The sequence below is a fragment of the Apus apus genome, chromosome 1 (assembly GCF_020740795.1).
Source record: "Apus apus isolate bApuApu2 chromosome 1, bApuApu2.pri.cur, whole genome shotgun sequence".
NCBI lineage: Eukaryota > Metazoa > Chordata > Aves > Apodiformes > Apodidae > Apus > Apus apus.
The window spans coordinates 30,909,527-30,931,334 of NC_067282.1; the positions used below are offsets into that span (position 1 = coordinate 30,909,527).

Here is a 21,808-nt window from a genome sequence, read left to right on the forward strand (position 1 = left end):
TATGCCTCTGAAGTTGTACCCTGCTTCCCCAGGCTCTGGAACAAGAAGTCTGTGTTATAGCTGCCCTATTTTACTAGAATAGTGAATAAAACCTTTCTCAGACATGTTTTGGTATGCTCCATACCAATATATAAATGTAAATTAAGAGGCCCATATTTATAATCTACAATAGCCACAAATGTTCATTGCACAGTAATAGCTATCAAAAACCATATTCAATGTGATCATGTCTTGTGCTTGCCTCAGGGCATACCACAATATTAATTAATAATGTTATTTATTATCAATAATGGGACAAATGCAGCTTATAAATTCCTGGGCAAGGTTAATAAATCTGATCATCGGGTAGGTACAGCTGAACAATTTATGAAACATTTTAAGAGCTTCTCTAGAGGTGGTGAATGAGGGCTAATCTGCTTGGCTCCTTTAGTGAGCAACAGTAATGAGAAGTAAATAAATAGAGATGTGAAACAGCCTTGTCTCCTTTTTTGTCATGCCCTTCCTCTAAAGTTTGTTCTGTTTTTTTGTCTTTGTTCTGGTTTTTGTGTGTGTGTGTGTTTTGTTTTAATTTATTTTTTTGTTTGTGTTTGCTTTTGTTTGGGTTTTGTTTGTTTGTTTGTTTAAATACCAGAATTAAATGCCTTTGCAGCGAGGACTTTTGAAAGAAACTGTATGATACAGAGCTTAGCTTGTTTGGGGAATTATTATTATTATTATTATTATTATTATTATTATTATTATTATTATTATTATTATTATTATTATTATTATTTGATTGGTTTCCTCATTGGTTGTGGATTCCTCCACCTCATTAATCCATGCACAACAGGCTGCTTGCTGTCTCTTGACAGGTTTACAGTCTAGGTAGTTCAGTGTAACAGAAATAATAAACAACAATTGTGATTTGTTTTCCAAAAGGTAAAGCCTTTGGTTCCAACATGATCTCCAGCTTGCACAGTCCTATCTACCATGATCTCTTAATGGTACTTTTCTGAAAAGAAAGACTCTGCTGTCATTCCTGATTAGGTCTTAACAAGCCAGATCTTACTATCTGTGTAATGTTACTGTGATTTAAGATAATGTCAAGCATTTGAACTGTGTTAGGCTGCAAGGTCTTTCCACTTACTGCAAAGCTAAATTTCTTAGTTTAAAACCACGTTTGAGGTGAGATGGGCTAACAGCAGGCACATGGACACCTAGGATGCTACAGCTGTCAAGCACTACCTTGCAAAACCAAGTTACTCAGCTGCTTTTGACAGCATGCATTTAATCCACAAGGGAAGAGGGTTAAGCAAAGGGCACTGACAGATCAGCTTTGGCTGAGCTTCAGGTGTGGGCACTGAAGACTCTGTGGTGGTTCTGCCCCCACAGTACAAACAGCAGAAGGAAAGACACCTCACTCATTCCACTGCTACGTCAATCAGTGCCCGTAAAGCAGATCACACTTAGATACCAGGGCAAAGGGACAGAACTCAAAGGCAAGGGTAGGTTCTTGTGTTTTTCTACCTAGTGCAGCAAGATAAGCCTGTCAGTGTCCATATAATTATATTATCCTGTATTTGGAATAACTCAACAATAAACACAACACCTGTATATATACCATAGACACCATCAGCTACTGTGCAGTAACATGGTTGGCAGCATTAAGTTGAGGGGTGTGTGTTGCCCCTACTGGAACCTGAATCTCCAGTTTGAACACAGCTGTGAACATCACCACAGTGAAGATACAAAACAAAACTGAGGACGATGAAAGCAACAGTGAGGTTTTTTAAAAGGTAACTGAAAATGTAGGAATTTTTATTGTCAAGGACTGAAGTGCTACAGACAAAGAGAAGTAATAATTCTAAAGAGGAAGGAGGAGAGTTGGAAGAAGCATTTTTGGGGTAGACGGTTACAGTCAGAGGGCAACATACTCAGAACCAGGCTCTCCTGAGAAACAACACTCACAGGTAATGTTTACTTTAAAAGTCTCTTCTCCCAGAGGACAAGTAAAGTTCTAATTTGGTCAGCTCTGAATTGCAACCCAACAAAATGAGCAATGGATTGCACAGGTACCAGAATAACTTGGCAGATGATGATACGGGCAAAAGTGGCAGCGTATGCCGTACAGTGCTTTGCGAAGTGCGTGGTTTGAAAATGCGTCTATCCAGCGCAGGCAGGGGTTGCGGTGCAGCGTGAGCGAGCACTGACCTCTGGTGGACATTAAACTCTAGAGCTGATAAAGACCGTTGGGTTCAAAATAGAAAATACGTCATGCGGACAGTTGTCCCAGGGCTTGGCAACTCTGCAAGCTACAGTCAGCAGTGGCTTTACTGTGAGGAATGTCTCACTGTCTATGCGTCAGAAATTCTCTCGTCTATTATATCGTCTTGAGGCAATATTTTCCAGGCCAGAATAAAAGAGTGCACACTTAGAATGGGCTCAGTAACACAGGTAAGTCAATGATTGGTCAGTAAAATTAACTGAGGCTAAATTCCCTCCCCTTTTCAGACATTTAGTAAATAACTTGGCACCGCTGAGCATGTATCAATAGACATCAGCAGAGCACCAGTAGTTTAAAGAGAATAATCCTAAGGAAATATGAACATATATGTCATATAATATTAAGAGTCTTAGTCCTAGTTTTTCTGCAATCAAAAAATACAGAATTGTGAGGGTTCCTATGTTTTCAATGTCTCCCCCAAAGAAACTTGCTTGCTTCCCACTTTCACGTTATTTCCCATAGGAAAAACCCTGTAAATGTTTTGGAGCTCTTCTTTAAACTAAAAGAAGAAAAACAATCCCAGGCACCTAATTCTGTAAGGTTAACCTTCAGCTGAAACTGCCAAAGTTGAGTGTTTTCACACAGCTGATGTGCAATACAGGCTTCCCTTCCTGTATCAGTAATGTCAAACTTAACCTCCATTCAGAGGTTTCACCCAGAAGCCAATGAAGAGCACCTTAAGACGGTGAAGTTTCTGGGAAATCTTTGGTCAAGAAGGTTAAAAAAATGTGGAGCTTGCATCTGGTCTTGCAGAAGGGCTCTGTCACTGGTGTGGCTTGTCCTTGTTTCCTTTGCACCCTGTCTCACACAAGAATTATTGGCCCCACACCCCTGACATTTCTTCTTGCCTCAGAATGGCAGGGAAGGGAAGAAGCAAGACACTTACAAGACCCATGAATTCCCCATTGCAAGTCTGTGAAAGGAAGGAGGAAGAACCTCTATCAGATACCAAAAAATGTACCAGACTTATTGTCTAAATACTACTTGAGAGTAAGAGATACTATCTCAGTCTTTGATTGATATGAAGCCAATCTGTGTCCCGAAGTTAGTGCCATCACGGAAGTGAGAGTAAAATTTATCAGGATGGCATGCAGTACAGAAAGTGATATTTTGGTTCTGGTCTGTGACAGTATCATCTTGAATGTTCTCAGGAAGGATCCCACCACTCTCAAGAAGAATCCTGAAAGAAAGAATGAAAGTGAAACAGAAAACAGTATTTTTTGTACATCCTCACACTCCTTAAGACATTATAATTCAGACAGCACCTCAAGTACCAACTGAACAAACTGGGCCAATATTGTGATTGGGACTTTCATTGGCTTTTTTTTTTTTTTTTTTCTTCCAGTATTAGACTAAAGTAATTGCTTTTCTGCAACCAGTAAAGCCCCATTTAATTTGACCATTTTTCTATAATCCATAAACTAAGAGTAAAATAGTAGTTGAAACACAGCAAAAGTGAGCAGATACCACTCATTCAAGGGTATAATATGTTGGTCTGCAAAGTACTAGAGAGTCCTTTAAGATGGGGAGGACCCTCACCATAATAGTGCTGGATAACACAATATCAAAATTATTTTTGATTACTAATGTGTAATTAGTTTTCACTCAGTAGGCTTACCGTGTTGCTCTTCTAATATCAATATAAGGACTTGCAGAGTCAAATAGTCTCACACACTTCGGATCAATTCTGTGAAATTTTTTGGCTGATTCCTGGGGAAGTTTATAGCAACAAGGTCCTACAGATGGGCCCAGCACCACAAGGATATCTTTCACGTTACAACCATATTCAGATACCATAGCATTTACTGTGGCCATAGAAACTCCTAACAATGTGCCTTTCCATCCTGTAAGAGGAGTTGAAAAAAGAGAATTTATATAAATTTATTTAATATAATTTATAATAATTTATAAATTTAATTTTGTATAAATCTCTTTAATTTTATACTAGCTAAAACATATGGTATTATTCCAGGTACAAATGGACATACTAATATGTAAAAATAAATAATTGTATCTAATAACAAATAATTGTGGTGTTTGTTTTTTAAACCAAGCCAACACATTAACCACTGTCAGTTTGCTGATACCATCATTTTGTGGAGGTGGAAGCTAGGGAGAAGAGCTTAGATTGGGATTCCAGAATTCCTTTTCCCAGTGTCCTGGTTTGGGTAAGTAGAAGGTACCTTACAGGTCGTCTGTGCTTGAAACATTTAAATGGGAATACGAGAACAGAAATATGTCACAGTCAGAAGTGGGTTTTTTATAATATGGTCAAAATGTTTTTAATATTATTGTAGGGGAAAAAACAAACAAACAAAAACGAGACTCAAGCTAAAGACATTATTTGGAACACGTAAAAGAAAGCCAAGCTTTGTGCTTTGGTATTGTTTGAAATAGATGGAAGAAAGCCCAGCTTTGAGTCCAAGGAAGTCTTTGCATTGCACAGGGAGTGTGACATAAGGAAGGATAGGATATGCTAATAACTTTTCCTCTGCTTTGCTGCATCCAAAGACTGAGATGAGCCTTATACCTAATAGTCCTTATTTGTATATGTGTTCAAGCGACATGTGTTCAAGGTAAACATGAACTGAGATGGGGCTGGACAGGAAGGAAAAGATTTAGGAAAATATAACTGGAAGCCTGACAAGGACTGTGTTGTGGGAATGAAGGCCAAAACTTGGAAGAAGGAAGGTAGGAGTTCAGGTTAGAGCTGGGAGGTACATGTGGAGAAGGCAGCAGTATAGCACGGGGAACAGTGTGGTGTGCCAGGGACTTACATAAATGAAGAGGCAGCAGAGAAAGGAGCTTCTGAATTCAGACATAACCCCCGGTTATGGTAACCACCCCTGCTTCAGTTTTATTCTATTTTGTTTAGGTCAAACAAGTATTTATTCTGATCCAAAATGACGAGGATGGGCATTGGCTTTATAGCCAGGTTTTGCATAGAAGTTAAGACAGAGCACAAAAAAAGACTGGGTTTTTGGCTACCAGATCAGAAAAAGAAATGTAGAGATACACAAATAATAACTACTACAGTTATAAAATAAAATAAAAAAAACATAGCTTGAGAAACAAATTATTCTCAAGACTAATCTTATTTTGGCTGGATACAAACTTAACAGCTCCGGGTCTATATTGTTATGTGATCTTGTATTTATGCATTCTCACTGAGTGCTCCTTTGGCTGATAATTTATAATCCTTAGTCCAGAACTCCCCTTCCAGTGGTCTCCTAGTTATTCTGATCTCTGTGATTTAAAATTCCTACCAGAATGAGCAGCACCGCAGGCTTTTCTGACAGGATCAGCAAACAGCACAGGTATGCAGTCAGCCCCTGGAGCTGCTATCGTAACACCTTTCTGATTCGTAACTATTCCATCATAGCTGTCAGGCTCTGTCTTTCCCATAATACACACAGCATTAGCATGATCGACCTGTCAAGACAAAAACCAGAACATGGACAGCAGCAAATATGGCAGCAAAAAACCCCATCCTGACTAACACAAGGGTTTTTCTTTGGCATGAAACAAACTTCAGCACCAGCTGCTCATGCATGAAATCAAGGGCTCCCTTGTTTAAATGCCATGCAGATGTATCAGTAGAAAGCCACCATGGAAGTGGCGGTGTATTTTTCTTTTCAGAGAAACTGCTCTGATCATGTATCTGATTATTCTGCTCTGTGGTAAGTTATGTGTTAGAATATTCTTGGAAGAAACAATGCTTTTCTCCACACAATGCCAAATGGCTGTTAAGTTAGATGGCTGTTCCCATGGACAAACTGCCAGCATAAATGTTTTCATTGTCCTGCTTCTCCAAAATTCTTGCTGAGAAAGATAAGAATAATGTCTAGTTTTAGCCAGTGATACATGAAGAAAGATCAGATCTATTTACATGGATCCATTGTTTGATGAGATACCTTGACTCTGTGAAAAGTCTCTGGGTTAAATCCTGCCGCGTTAGCTAGTCGGCGGAGATTTTCCTTAACAACAACTTGTGGGTCCCTCCGCTTGGAGCTACAGAAGAGATTGCAGGAGCTTAGAGTTGGTATGTAGGAGATCCCACCTGTCCGTGTGGTGAAGCCATGTAGGAAGATATCATCTGGCAAGGCAAAAAAGACAACAAACAATTGCTTTCAACACAAGATCAGTCCAGATATTACATGGTTTTTATACTGGAGAGATCTAGAATCAGCCCATCAAGTTGATTTTTAAAAAATTTATTTTATACTTCATATTTTATCTTTATCTCACATGTATCTGTGGCATTTAAATGTAAGGATTCTAAGTTTCCTTCTTGCTTATATTAGTAATCCTCTGAGGCCAAGGTAGAGGGGTTTGAGCTAGAAGGAGTCCTGGCAGGTATAGCCTGACTTTTTTTAGAGTTGTAGTGCAAGCCTTAGAGAAGGTGTAACTCACTGAGAAAACTGAAAGTACGCTTTTAAACAAATCTTCTAAGGTATCATCTGTCAAGCTTTTTTAGCAAATGAAGTACTGATGGTCCTCAAGGCTTCACAAAATCTCAAGCATCTTTCTAGAGTACACTGGCAGCACTGAGAATTTCTAGTGTTATTTAAAAATCCTCTGTTTTATCATACAGATCATCTATCAGAGCCTCATCCATTAAAAGCAATCACTGTTTTTGGAGGTGGCTGGGAGGAGGGGATCTGTGTGGCAAAGTTAAACACAGAAAGATAGTCCCACAACATTTTTGCTGTCTAAACAGCTGACAAACTTAGTGACATAGTCACAGTTGAGATTCAAAATCTCTTTTATGTAGGGTGATCCTTTCAAAGTCACAGTCAAAATCCTGAAGCACGATGAAGACAAAGATAACTTTACATAACTCATGTTCCTTTCATGTTCCAGATCATTTCAGACATATTTTAGTGAAAAATAGTTCCAAATTTTTGCAGTAGCAAACATTTCAGCTGTCCTCTGAATCACAAGACTACATAATCACACAGTTTGAGAGACAAGCTACAGCCAACTGGGTCATGCCATGGCAGGAATACTAAGACATGAGTCTGCTTAACCAGGCATGCGTGAAGCTGCAGACCAGGCGAAACTCCTGTCCTGCCTTTCCAGAAGATAACTGTAACTCTAAAAGTGTGAAATTCCCACACAGCACTGAAGAGATTTCACTGTGCTGTAATGCTCTCACTAAACTCAGGCCTCTCTTTTCTCTAATTATGCTGCAGACTTGCCAGTCTTTTGCTATGTCTCTGTTGACAATTCCCCTTCTTATAATGCAGAATTACAACATCATATGCAGTTATTTGCTGCCTGAAGACATTTCCAAATCTTTCCTATTTTGCAATTCCCTTGAAGAATTATGCTTGGGAACAGTCTCTGTAAAATCTATTAGCTGGGATTCTCTTTACCTGGGATCAGGGAAGATCTGAGGATGGTGAGCTCCCCTTTCAAGCTTGGCAGGCTTTCCAGGTACATCTGAATTTCACTTTGGATGAAAGCTACATCCTGTGTAGGAAGCGTTTGCTCTTCATTCTGAGGTTCAGCTATCTGCAGGTTTTTACAATCAGATGCCACCTGTAAATCCTCAAATTCAAACTTGTAGACTGGTGTAAAGAGATGGTCTATATATACTTTCATTACATCTTTTCTTAAGGTAGGGAGAATAACTTTGATGATGCTTAGGTCTTTTTCATCCAGGCTTTGTTTGATGGTGTACAAAGCAGCAGCTGTTGTCAAAGCAGGTACCACCTCCAGTCTTTTTTTCAGACTCTGAAAAGCTCTCAGAGCTAGAAGCAAGGACTCTTGTTTATCGTTCCTTTCCTGCTCTTGCCTCTGGCAACACATGACATAAACAAATGGAGCAGCAATGGAAGAGCATTTCTCAACAGCTTCCAGTGTGTTACATAGTAATTCTTGAATGTTCTGCAAGTTGGCTGGCAGGCTGAACAGATCTATCAGTACTGCTTCCACCATATTTCAGGATATTTAAAGATTCCTACAACGGCCAAGTAGTCAGTAATGAAACACGGAAAACATAAAAAAAGGCAAGACAGCATCATTAGGTCAAAATGCAGAATTATGTTATTAAGGCAGTACATTCAGTGATACTGTGTAGAGAGGGTGGCATAGCAGTAAGTCTTAGGATTTCCTCACTGCATCAAAAGAAACCACAGCAAAAGTAAAGTAAACTGGAAATAGGAGTGACTCTGTATTTATTTAAGTACTTAGGTATTTCCCTACCACCCCGCCTACCTCAGGTTTTTCCCAGGGCAGGGATGACAAAAGGTTAGTACGTGACAGTAGATTTATTGATTCAATTAATGCACATTAGCTTAATGGATCTTCCTGACCTCTGACTGCTGGGACCTCCTCCAGTTCCCATGAGGGGAACCAAATACAGAGGTCCCTCAGCTTGCTGGGACTGGAGGAGTTTCTGTAACAACATTTTTGGAGGCGTTTTACATGCTTATTGCTGAGGTAGAGCTCATTTCTGCTTCCTCTCCTGACAGAAAGGGTGCTGGTCTGTGAGGGCAATGACATCTTTCCCACAGTCTTCGCAAGACTTTTTCCACTTCTCCCTTTGCATTACCAAAAGTTTTGACTTGCTAATTTCCAACTGCTGTGTGGAAGGGCACACGTGATCAGTATAATACAGTTCTCAACACACACAGGAACTCAGCACAGGTTACTGAAGCTTTAATTAGTAATGCAAGAAGAACACAGAATTAAATAAAAAATATGTAATACTGTGCACAACTTCATGCCTCAGCTTTACACTATGCTAGCTGCACTCTTTGCTCTGAAATCAAGATCCATTAAGCTTATCCAAGACTGGGTTGTAGTTCACAGCTTGTCTTGTGGCCCATGGTGTAATTCCATTTTTGTTGTGGGTTTGACAATGGATTTGCAGAGTTTTTATACTCAAATAAGGGGTCAAAGACCTTTTGGGTTTAAATGGATTGTTTATTCAGAGTAGGTTTTACAGAAAACATTCTCTATTTTCTTGATTGCTCTTTCCCCCAGACTGGAAGACAAATAATCCTGACTGAAAATAATGTTTTCCTTTCTGCGAGTTAAACGCTTACAAAGATTAATTAGTGACTATCATAACAGATGAGCTAAAAGTATCAAAATGTGACAGCAGATAGAATCATCTGCCAAGGGATTTATGACTCTTGATTTTGCTCATAGTATTATTTGCACACAGCTGATAACAGATTTTAGAGAAAACAGCTTGCTAAGAAAACAGTGTCAAAACAGACTCATGTCAAAAGCCGTGACTTGGGAAATCAGGATATCTCCTTCCCTACCCTGACACTCTCTGTGAGAGGCCTGTGAGACTGTGACATGACCCCAAGCTAGGTATAGCTAATACCCCCAGCAAAAACACTACAACAGAAGGTTGTGGTGAAAAACCAGATTATTGATCCACTTCAGATATGTCAATAGTGGAAGGTAAGTAGTGTTCAATGCTGTCCTCATACTTCCCCAGAAAAATACCACCAAAGAAAGGGTGGAAGGAAAGTGTTTGCAGAGGGACAAGTAATTGCATACATTAAGTTGTGTGTACATTGCAAAAAGTCCACAAGGTCAATTACTGGGATGTACACAGAGCAACAATGGGGCTGATTCACTCTCATAACCTTCCAGTTTTGCATCACAGAGTACTACTTGAGGTCAGTGGTGTCAGAAGTAAACTTGCATACAGTTATCGTACATTTTTTTTACCACTTTCTAAGTCCTGTAAAAAAACCCTTCCCAAAATACAGGCTTGCCAAGCACAGCAATGTTTGGCTTATGAGAAACGTATTCATGGTGTGGGGAACGGTCCATCTTCTCTTCTCCCACGTAAGACTAAACAAAATGCCTTTCAAGTCAGCAAAGCAAGAGTGGTGCCTTTTTACTGATTTAGCCAAGAACAGAATGGAACAGGCCTCTTGCTCTCAGATAACTCCACAGCAAAAAAAACAGCATAAGGGTTACGATAACTGGCAGAAAAATGGACAATAGGTTAAAGACTGCCTCTAACAGAGCACGTACCTGGCCAGTGCTAATTGGCTAATTTGAACAGTAGTACTTTCTTGAACAGTGATTTCTGATCTATAAAAGAGGGCAAGATCTGCAGGCCGGTGCTCTCTGCCTGACTGGGATGAGACCCTGCTGCAGTACCTGGACCTGCGCCTCGGAAGGAGGGTAAACACACACACACTTTAACTTTCCTGCCAGGCTCAACTCCTACCCTTTCACTCCATTGATTTTACACTCATCCTCGGAGTGTGCCTTTAATAAGACCATAGTACCTTTGAATCCCTTTTCCAATATACACCTAGACAACCTCTCCTGAACCTTGTTCCCTTAATTAGTGTTGACCCTTAATAAACCAATTAATTTGTAAACTAAACATTGGTTTCAGTAGCAATTTGTGAGCGTGGTGGGAGGGTATTCTAATCTACCCTCTAAGATACGGTCCCGCAGTGGCCGTTCCTCTGTGAGAGGCAGCACCATGTGTGACCCTCGGTCTCATTCACAAACCTCTCCACATTGTGGGGGGAAAGTCGCGGAAACATCCTGACAGCCGGTAGCCCCCCAATACCGGCCCGCGACACACGGTTATTCAGGTTTTAAGTAACATGCTGTATGGTCCCAGTGTACCAAGGAAAATGCCACTTCACGTAACTGTATCGGAAAAGATTAAGTGCATTTCTTAAGGACTTGCTCATTTCAGTACACAAGGCAAGACAAATACTTGCACAAACTTGTAGCCAAGGCCACCCATTAACTGTTTTGCTCACTCTCTGAAACTCAGTCAGTACAAACACTTTGAGGGTAAAAATACTTTTGCACAGATGTCAAGAAAAAAAAAAAAAAGACAGATAACAAGGAGAGGTGAGGGGAGTAAGAAGAGTGAAAAGGAGAAAGGCAAAGTGAATACAGAAAAGAATGAGGGAAGTAAAATCAAGCTGCAGAGAAGAGATAGCTGAGGGTAGAAAAAAGATCCAAAAAGTAACTTTAAAAACCCCAGAAATCTAATTGGCCAAGACAAGATTGCTGGCAATTTCCTGCATATTTGAATCCTTCTGGTCACCTTATTTTCTTACAGAAACTCAGAGAACTGACATAGTTTTAGGAAAATTAAATAAACAAGAAGTATTTAACCTCTGCCAGAGAGAGATGCCCAGAGAAAGAAATCAGGTCATCAGAGCAGCCCAAATGAACAGTGGTAAGGGCACAGTTGTAATAAAATTTCAACAACAGCAAAGACAAAGAAATGGGGGGGGGGGGGGGGGGAGGGGGAAGGGGTAGGAAATATATAAAAATCTCTTAAACTGGTTTTAAATAAAACATGTTGCTTCTTAGGGAGATGTAGGCAAGGTTGAAGAAAAATAAATCAGCACCTACGATGAAAATATCACAGTATATGCAGTTTGCAGAAACAGACTCTAAATTTAAATCATAGGCATTTACTTACACAGGTAGACAATCCTTTCAAACTCCTGAAAGATACCATCTGACCTAAACTAACATTACCAGCTTTATATATCTCACTCCCGACTGTCAGTCTTGCAGCTGATTTGTACAAGAAGGAAATTCCTATTCTAGGTAAGATTGGAGCAGCAACCTGTATTTCTTCTTTATGATGAGACCCTGCATTGCTCCTGTCAGTGTCCACAGGAAGTAACAAACTGTACTGAAAGGCACCAGCGTGATTAAGTGCCTGGGTAGCATTAAACCCGGAAGCAGCATTAACCCTGCCATGTACCTCACTGCTGTAATCATATGTTTTAATGCATTATGCTTTGCATAATCTCAAACAGATTCAGAACCACACGGCGTAGCAAAACAGGTCAAGAACACAAAGAAGTTTAAGGAAAACTTGTGCAGACTGAGTTTGCTTTTCTAAGCTTTAACTGCGTGTTCCAGTGAGTAATTTGGCAGTTGGTCAAGAAATAGTATGCTCAGAAGGACCCAGATTGAAAGGTTACAAGAGGCCAGTCTTCAGGGCCACAGGCCTGAAATGAGGAAGGCAATTTCTCCTTGGAGCAGTGCTCTGTAACATAAATTATGCAGTGCTCTGTAAAAAATTCTGAATGTTTTGACAGGACAATGCAAAGGTCAAAAGGCAAGTGGGGGACTGAGGGATTTAGATCAGCCTTTGTCCAAATATCAAGTGATAATGTTTCTCAGCTGTGCTAAAATCAGTCATGACAGATAAGTATATGACAATTAAAGGACAAGAAAAAAAAAAAAGTGGTTTTTTTTTTCATGAACAGAGGAATAAATAAAATCAGATTTCCTGTGAATTACTGTCCTATGTCCTCTGTTCCTCCCTTCCCTTCAGCTCCAGTAAACAAACATTTCTGCCACATTGAAAACATACCTTGGGATTCCCCTGGCATTCCCCCTCCTGTGTTTCCTTCCAGCATGTAGTGGATGAAGGGATGGGAGCTGAATCCTCCTAGCTCTCGCACCCAAAGGGAACTGGAGCAGGTTATCTTGTCCTTCTCCATCCAGACACCTATTTTTATGAAATCTGAAGAAATCAGTTATCTCTGAGGATCCACTGTCAAAGGCCACTGAACTAGGCAATTAAGTTTTAACAAGGGGACTTGATGGAGAGAGACCAACACATCAATTTTCTTTACTTCAACCAGAATAAGGTAGAAAAAATAACAACTGGGGTTATTTTTGGCACAAAAGGCTGAGAAAGGTTAAGGAGAAGGTCAGAAAATATCAGGGACACAAAACATTATTGAAAAATTGTAAGTTGATACTACATCTCTGGTTGAAGTGTTAATACTCCACTTCTGCCATTTCAAAAACGGGATGAAATAAAGAGACTATATGCAGAGACGAGCAATTAAGTTATAAAAATGGTGGGATTTGTCATTAAAATTCCTGAGCACAGAGTTCAGAGGAATACATGTGGTCATGAGACAAGTCTGTAGCTATAAAACAGGACATGGTGTAGAGCAGGAGAAACTGGGCCATGTATTTTTTTTCCCTTGTAACCCAGAGGTGCACATTGAAACCTATGTTGTTTGCAGTGTGTATCAGATGCTAACAAGTTATGACAGAACATGCAGTTTGATATAATGAATTAGGTTACTCAGGAAACTTAGAAGTAAAAAAGCTAAGCCAAAGCACCTGAAGCTGCAGGGTGAGCCAGGCTGCATTACTGCCATGAGCCCTGCTGCAGAGCACCTACCCCTTTCTAACAGGCTGGGTTGTTACAGAATCACAGAACCCTTTTGGTTGAGAAAGACCTTTAAGATCACTGAAAGAGCCATTAACCCAGCACTGCCAAGCCCTCCACTAAACCGTGTCCCTAGGCAGTCCCACATCTACACATCTCTTAAATGTCTGCAGGGATGGTGACTTGACCACTTCCCTGGTCAGGTTCCAGTGCCTGACAATCCTCTCAGTGAAGGAATTTTTCCTGATATCCAATCTAAACCTCTCCTGGCACAACTTGAGGCCATGCGGCCCTGCCCACGTGGACGGATCGGGAATTTAGATGATCCCAAAGGTCCCTTCCAACCCAAACCACTCTGTGACTTCGTGTTGTATCGCTCGTTACTTGGGAGAAGCAGGTACTTGTGGGTCGTTCCAGGCAGCTGCAGAGAGTGACGAGGTCTCCTCTCAGCCTCCTTTTCTCCAGGCTGAACAGCCCCAGTGCCCTCAGAGGCTCCTCCTAAGACTTGTGCTTCTCCCGTCGTCTTCCGCGGGGACAGCCCCCCCACTCCCCCCGCCCCGGCCCTCTCCCGCCTCCTTCCCTAAACCCCTCCCGCGCTCCCTGAGCCCCGCACGCGCCGCCCGCCCCTCAGCCCGCGCTCCCGGGCCGGCGTTTGGGCGGGAAGCGGGGGCGGGACCCGCCTCCGCGGGGGCGAGTGCGTGAGGGGGCGGCGGGGCAGCCTCCGCCGGGGGTTCCTTAATGTCCTCCTCTTTCGTTACCGGCTAGGAATTAAACAGAGCGAAGATAAAGCAATTAACTTCTTATATATATATATATATTTTTTTAAATGTCCTTACAGTTCTGCCCTTCTGCCTAAAATGGCCAAGCAAAATTGCCCATCACTAGTTGAGGTCGTAAAACGAGTTGCAGAGCAACAGCATTCGCAAGCGTCAGAGATAGAAAAAAGCAAAACAGTTCTTTTCCAGTTGCAGGTAACAAACCCTGTTTGCAGTAGTTTAATTACTTTGATTTTTTTTTTTTTTTTTTCATTAGAAGAGGAAGGAATCCTGTGAAGAAGGCGAGCTGGTGGTACTTCATTTTTTCTGGGCGTTTGCATTTAAGTGTGAGGCAGCTGTTCTGTTCCTGTCTACGGCGTTTAAGCTTAGCTGTGTTGCAGCCTGACAACTAACAATACACACACGTTTTTAGCTAAGACTTCGCTACAGCAGGTTATAGCAGAAGTCTGGGTGGTTTTTTTTGTTGTTTTATTTTGGTTTGTTGTTGTTGTTGTTGTTGTTTTTTAATTTGGAAAAAAACCAACACACTCCCCAAATCACTGAGCTAGCAAACCCACAAAAAAACTCAATACAAAGTTAGAGTTCTTTGATTTTTTTTCGTGGTGATTTCCTGAGAAACTAATGGGAAAACCCCACGATTTAAGAAACATCATTTTTTGGCAGATTTTCACCAGACTCTATGGTTTTTTTCTTAGCATCTTTTTTTAAAAAAATACTGGTTTTCTGTGTGTGTGAAGTGAGTGTCCTGAATAGTCATTAAATACTGGTTTTATTTGGTAATCTTTTGTAGAACATTGGATACATGTAATTTTTGTGAAGACTATGTAATAATTTCTTTTCTAATCTCTCACAGAATGTATTAAGGTTTCAATTATTATTTAGCCTTTGAGACCAAATTTCTATTGAGAGACTTACATTTAAGTCTGACAAAAACCACAATAGTATTCAGGCTATTTTCAGCATGGGATAATGCAAATGGAAATACTGGGGTTCCAATTATAACATCTGTGAATAGCCCTGCAACTGAAATAATTGAGGAATGAAATTTTGCACACAGATAGCTTATTTGAAACAGCAGTGAAAACTTAACTGCTTAAGAATGTCAACTGACCGTCCACACTTTGCAAGAAGCTTTCTCCCAATCATATACCATCCCATAGTACAGTATGCAACAGTTAATTTGCAATCAAGGTGTTCTTTTTTTCAAAGAAACACATACTACTTTGGAGCCCTAAGTAATTAAGTTAACTCAGTTGTTTTCTTTCTCTTACACACCTTTTATTTTTTTTCTTTCAAAAAACCCAAACCCTAGGTATTCCATACAAACATTAATGTTAGCAGAACATTGTTGAATAATTAGAATTCAAGTTGAATAATTAGAAACTGAAAGTCAGAATGCAGAACTGCTTTTCTATCTTTATGTCTGTTCCCATGTATATATGTCACAAAATACATGGAAAACAGTAATTTCCTTTCCAAACGGCTGGCAGGGACACAAATCCTGCCGAAACTGTAGCCCAAGATTTCCAAATTAAAAGTTAAACAGAAGCTTTTTTTTTTCTTTTTTTCTTTTTTCTTACCAGATAATAATGTCTTCATCTGTTCAAGACATTGAGTAAGAGATTTGATAGTGCTCGTAAGGCTTCCATTAGGGAAAAGATGATAGGAGACATAAATCAAAAAGCTGAATCGCTCCCTTAATGCGCTACTGTTGGCTGTTGCCTTGGGTGGGATTCATCATAGCTAGCTTACGTCATCTCCAAGTCAGAAGTTCAGCCTGTATTAGTCATCCAGGCTCCCTCAGGAGTCAACAAACAGAGAGAAACACTTCTGAGGCAGCAGTTCAGCCCTCTCATCTTACATTTCTTATGATGGGTTGAAGTGCTACATCCTGGAGTTGTTCCCTTCTCATCAGTAAGAAGATGTAGACTTTTTAGGACTAGATGCATAGTTCCTTAGGGGGTTAAAATAGTTGGGATTAATCCTACTGCTCTCAAATGCTACCATGATGAAGGCAGGATTGAAAACGTCAGTGAAACAGGCTAGTTAAGCTCTGTCGGCCCAAACACCCATTTATGTGTTTGAGTTTGTAAGTGATTTTTGCCATAATTAACTATTTTTAGCCTAACTTGGGCTTAACCAGATTTCAACTCTAAACAAATATTAGGAATGAGTTTGATGTGTCACGTTCTATGTATCTTGCAAATGCGAGGAATTAAAAATAATTTCAAGGGTACTTTATTTCATTTTAGACTAAGATAGTATTTTTGCTTTCTATATGTGAGGGGAGGATTTTAGGAAATGGAACCCTAATTCTCTTCCATTCCAGCCACATTCAACAAGAGAAAAAGAAGACTGTTGAATAAATATAAATTACAGTGATTAACTAAATATCTACTATCCTCTCGAAAAATATTATCAAAAGAACACTGAAATATTTTACAGGCAAAGTTTCAGGAACTAGAAAAAGAAATGGATTCTATTAAGTTGGAAATGAAGATGACAGAAAGGGAAATATATCTGAAAGATGATGCCATAGAAGTGACAAAATATCACTGTGAAAATCTGGAGGCCCAAATCAGAGCTCTATATTCTGAAAATTTAAAGCTGAGACATGATGCAGAAACAGTACAAGAAGAGTTTGAGATGACACTTGCAAGAAATAATGAATATCGGGAAAAAATAAAGGCTCATAAACATCTCTTTTGGGAAATGGAAAGTAAAATGCCTGTAATGATTGAGCTTGCTGAGAAGAAAGCTGCTGTTAAAGAATTAAAGGCAAAGAAAGAGGAGTTAATGTGTGATCTCCAGAATCCAGAAGGATCTGTTATAAAACAAGTGCAGGTGCTGTATTTTCTCTGATTCTTTTCCTTTTCTATAAAATAATTTCGGCATAGTTTAACTAATACGATTATTGTGTCTAATCTTTATGGTGCATGAGGGACTGACTATGGAGAATATAGAAAATTTATAATGTTTCATTGACCGAAGACATTTTGACTTCACTATGCAGTAAAAAATAAATAAATAAAATAAATCAGCTGTTGTTATCTGTATGCTATTGTAAAAGCCAGGTTCATTCTGTGTGATCGAATGAGCTCGGTATGAAAAAATTACAGAGCTGTAAATTAAACTACAATATTGCCAAACTAGTGGTGGGTTTTCTTGGTTTGTTGGATAAAATTACATTGACACTTTCCAGAATTCTGAGTAACATTGCCATGTTGTTATATTTTTCACGTAAGCACATTATTCTTTTGACTTTGCTGTCAGGTAACTCACTAAAATGAGTTCAAATTCCTGTATCATTGTAGTTGTTTGAATATTTCAGATCAAGGATATATCTTCTTCAGTACCTAAAGCCTTGTTATAAATTATGTTAATAATTAATTTTAATTACGATTCTTAAATTATTATTAATTTGATTATTTTAAGGCAACATTTTATGATAGGTCTTTATCTCATCTCAATTAAGTGAGACTGTTAAAATGTGACATTTTTAATAATAGTACATCAATAATAGTACATTAATGATGGTACATCAATAGATGTACTGTGCAGCTTTCCAAGGAAGGGATTTCTGTATTTTGACTTATATCTGCAGGAGGAAATTGCACTTTTAAGAGGGGAAATCACAACACTGGAAGAGTTCATCAGTAAAAAAACAGATCTGCTGGAAGAAGAGAAAAAAAAGCATGCTAAGCTTAGAAAAGAAATTGAGGTGAGTCATTTGAATAAAATATAATTACAGTTCAAACAGAATATAGGTAGTGCAAATGAAGTTTGAAGTACTTAATACATCCTTGCTGGCCATACATTGTATAAGTATATACAATAACCGTGTTATCTTAAATTCTTGGTACTGTTAGTCTTCCTAAAATTCAGAACTGAATTGTTATTATGAGAAAAACTGATCTTGAGAGCATTTTTCCTTAAGTCTTGTAAGAAGGAGTTCAGGTGTGAACTTTTGGAAGGATATCCTTAAAGAAATAGGTCACCAAATGGTCATAAAGCAAAATGCATGTTTTTTTAATTTTTGTAATACTTTGGAAATACTTTAAATTTCACTGCTGACTTGATTATTCATGACTTGTCTGGTGGTTCATCAATGGGATAATCAATTATACCAAGAAAATGGACTTCCCATGAATCTCCCTAATTTGAGCTGACATTAAATAATGCAGCAACTCCTAATTAGCTGCCAAGATAAAATTCTGATAAATAGTTGTCATTGTCTTTTAAAATAATTGAACTATATTTTACATCTTTTTCCTAAAATACTTAGTATGTCTAGGTAGTTTTTAGTTTGGAAGTTTCACATAGTCTATCATGTTCGTTCAGATAAATGCCACAAAATGTAATGAGCAAAGCTCAGTGATATAAAGATTAACTGATCTAAGGTTAGCTCTATTGCCCATTGTAAAATATATGAAGAAAAAAGAATAATTTTTCATGTGATAGGGACCAGCAGAGAATTTTTAAACTGAAAAGCAAAACACAGCCACTTTCTCAGCATCTGAGAAAATATTTTATTATCAAGGCAACATCCTCCTAAGAAAGTTCTATAAACCTAAAGTGAAGTTAGGCACCCTAAAAATACTGTTCTGTTCTGTCATCAGAATAAATTTAATAACATAGTGAAGTTTAATTAAAAATGGAATCTTTCAGGGTATCATTTTCTATTAAGAGCTCTCAGGAAAGCAATCCAATTTTAAATACAAAAACTGACAATGGACAAGCAGTCCCAGCAGCACTCAAGAAAGAATACTGGAGCCAAGCATGGGAGTAAAGTGAGATACTAGACACATGGATAAAGTTCCATTGAGCTGCAGTGGTAGGATTACAGGCTCAGCATCACCAACAATGTTTGCTTGCAACCCAGAAAGCCAGCTGTGTCCTGGGCTCCCTCATAAGCAGCATGGCCAGCAGGTCGAGAGAGGTTATTCTCCCCCTGTAGTCCACTCTTGTGAGACCCCACCTGGAGAACTGTATCTAGCTCTGGGGTCCCCAGCACCTGAAAGACATGGACCTGTTAGAGCAGGTCCAGAGGAGGGCCACAAAGATGATCAGAGGGCTGAAACTTTCTCCTATGAAGGAGGCTGAGAGAGTGGGATTGTTCAGTCTGGAGAAGAGAAGGCTCCAGGGAGACTTTATTGCAGCCTCTAAACAGAAAAAAAGGGGGCTTATGAGAAAGACAGACAGAGGCTTTTTCCCAGGGCCTGTAAGCGATAGGACGTGGGGTTTTAAACAGCTGAAAGATAGTAGGTCTAAACTGGACTTGAGGAAGAATTTTTTTTTTTACAATGAGGATGGTGAGAATTCAACAGCTTGCCAAGAGAAGTTGTCATCATTGGAAGTGTTCAAGGACAGGTTTGATGGGGCTCTGAGCAGCCTGGTCTTGTGGGGGATTTCTGTGCCCCTGGCAGGCATTTGGAACTATGACAGAATCATAGAATGGTTTGGGTTGGAAGAGGCCTTAAAGATCATCTAGTTCCAAACCCTCTGCATGGGCAGGGACACCTTCAACTAGACCAGGTTGCTCAAAGCCCTGTCCAACCTGGCCTTGAACACTTCCAGGGAGAGGCCATCCAAAATCTCCCTGGATTCAGGGAATCAACCTGTGCCTGTGTCTCACCTCCCTCACAGTAAAGAATTTCTTCCTAATGTCTCACCTAAATCTACCCTCTTCCAGCTTAAAACCATTACCCCCTGTCCTATAACTACAGACCCCAGGGAAAAGCCCCTCCCCAGCTTCCCTGTAGCCCCTTCAGGCACTGGGAGGCCGCTATAAGGTCTCCCTGGAGCCTTCTCTACTCCAGGCTGAACAGCCCCAACTCTCTCAGCCTGTCTTCATAGGAGAGGTGCTCCAGCCCTTTGATCATCTTTTTGGCCCTCCTCTGGACTTGCTCCAACAGCTCCGTGTCATAGAATCATAGTATCATAGAATGTCTTGGGTTGGAAGGGACCTCTAAAGGTCATCTAGTCCTTCATGTCCATCACCATGTAGCTATATTATACTTGACAGATGTTTGTCTGTCCTGTTTTTGAATGACCCCAGTGACTGAGATTCCACAGGTGCTTGGACAATTTTTAAATTTTTTTATTATTAACTTAAATGTCCTAAAAGCCCAGTAAAAAAGCAATGTTCATCCTCCCCTGTGTCCAATAAGCCCGTTAGTGCTCCCTGCCTCAGCAGATGTGCCAGACAGCTCCCAATAATGATACTAGAGACACATTTTTTTAAAAAGCAGACAATATTGATTATACAAGTTTCAGTGTCCTACAACACAGTCCTACTGATATTCATAACCTGCAAGCACTCATTCAGATGAGTGAATCTGACAACATCCTTTGAAAAGTTGTGAAGGATTATAGTGGACAGCCAGGCAACATTAAACAAGACAGCCCATCACCCATAAAAGAAAGCAGTGTAATTTATAAAACATTAGTGAGGAAGTTAGTTGGTTATATGTGAAATTTAAGCAGTGAGACTCGTGGGAAGTCACTGGCTCTTCTGTAGTTTGGATGCAGCTGTACACCATCAAGAGTATGTTAAATACAGTGTAATAATGTTTCAGTAAGCAGACACAAGAATAATTATATGCTTCCACTCATATGACATTCAAACTAGGGTAAGTAAGCCCAATTTTTCATTAAGTCAGTAGCCATTATTTCAAATTTTATTATGTTTCATGCTTTTACACTTCAGAATGCAAATTTTCAGAGGGTCGTATGCAGCAGCCATTCTTCACATAAGGCAGCAAAGAGGGCAAAATTGATACAGTACTGCATTTCCACAATATTGCCTTTCTAAGAGAAACTAACCTTTTCAACTGCAGTGCAACAGTGGAGATGCTGCTGCAGCCATCTATGTTACTTCATTTTTATTTTGATGTATACCCAAACAAACTTGTTAAAGAATGAAAACTTTTTCCTTACTCATCTCATACTCTGGAGACTGAAATCTTCCATGTAATGTGTTACCACAGCTGTGAGATGCTGACTTTTTGGGTGGGATTTACTTTGTTAAATTTTGGTCATGTACAGAGCAGATACCCACACTGAACTCCTTGCATCAGCTCTCAGTGGGACAGAGCTATTCTTTCCCTTGGTAGGAAGGAGAGACATGATTCATATTTCCTAAAGCAGGTATCTGAAGTAAGTCAGATGAAAGGCTTCCTAGAGGTATGTCTCCGTGTCTCTTCAGTACCTAGAAAACAAACATGGGATGACTTAGTCAAATATTAGAATCTACACTTAAGAGTTAGATGACCTGAACTCATCACGGTAAAAACTTTTACTTGAAAGAAATTTTGGTGTGAATTCTATTTTATTAGGTACAGAATAAAAGATACGATGCTATTCTAAAACGTTTGCATTGCCAACTGAACAAACTCCATTCAAATAAAAGACAATGGCACTGGAACATCCAGCAGTTGGAGAAGAAGGCTGCGGAATTAAGGAAGTGTCTTGGGCAGATGGAGTTGCAAAGCAGCATGTAAAACAAACTCAGAAAGGCTTCACTGTGGATAATCTTTTCCAGACAGGGGTGTTTTGGAGTTTTTGGGTTTTTTTTTTTTTGGAAATACTCAAAATAGTCAAGTA

The 21,808-nt window shown here is 39.6% G+C and overlaps 2 protein-coding genes across 3 annotated transcripts; one reads left to right on the plus strand and one right to left on the minus strand.

The window, feature by feature from the left end:
- Positions 1-1,764: 1,764 nt before the first annotated feature.
- LACC1 (laccase domain containing 1) lies at positions 1,765-12,816 on the minus strand. 2 transcript variants are annotated; one of them, XM_051608015.1, is made up of 6 exons: positions 12,612-12,816; positions 7,642-8,228; positions 6,178-6,359; positions 5,530-5,695; positions 3,882-4,107; positions 1,765-3,443 (listed from the first exon to the last, which is right to left on the minus strand). In XM_051608015.1, exons 2-6 carry the CDS (start codon positions 8,204-8,206, stop codon positions 3,269-3,271), a joined length of 1,314 nt encoding a protein of 437 aa, XP_051463975.1. In that variant the 5' UTR covers positions 8,207-8,228; positions 12,612-12,816; the 3' UTR covers positions 1,765-3,268. The 2 variants fall into 2 exon arrangements, with proteins under 2 accessions (XP_051463975.1, XP_051463973.1); XM_051608013.1 differs by lacking the exon at positions 12,612-12,816 and adding an exon at positions 11,703-11,890.
- A 1,456-nt stretch (positions 12,817-14,272) lies between these two features.
- CCDC122 (coiled-coil domain containing 122) lies at positions 14,273-21,705 on the plus strand. Its single transcript, XM_051641818.1, has 4 exons — positions 14,273-14,398; positions 16,649-17,047; positions 17,808-17,924; positions 21,541-21,705. Exons 1-4 carry the CDS (start codon positions 14,285-14,287, stop codon positions 21,703-21,705), a joined length of 795 nt encoding a protein of 264 aa, XP_051497778.1. The 5' UTR covers positions 14,273-14,284.
- Positions 21,706-21,808: the final 103 nt, after the last annotated feature.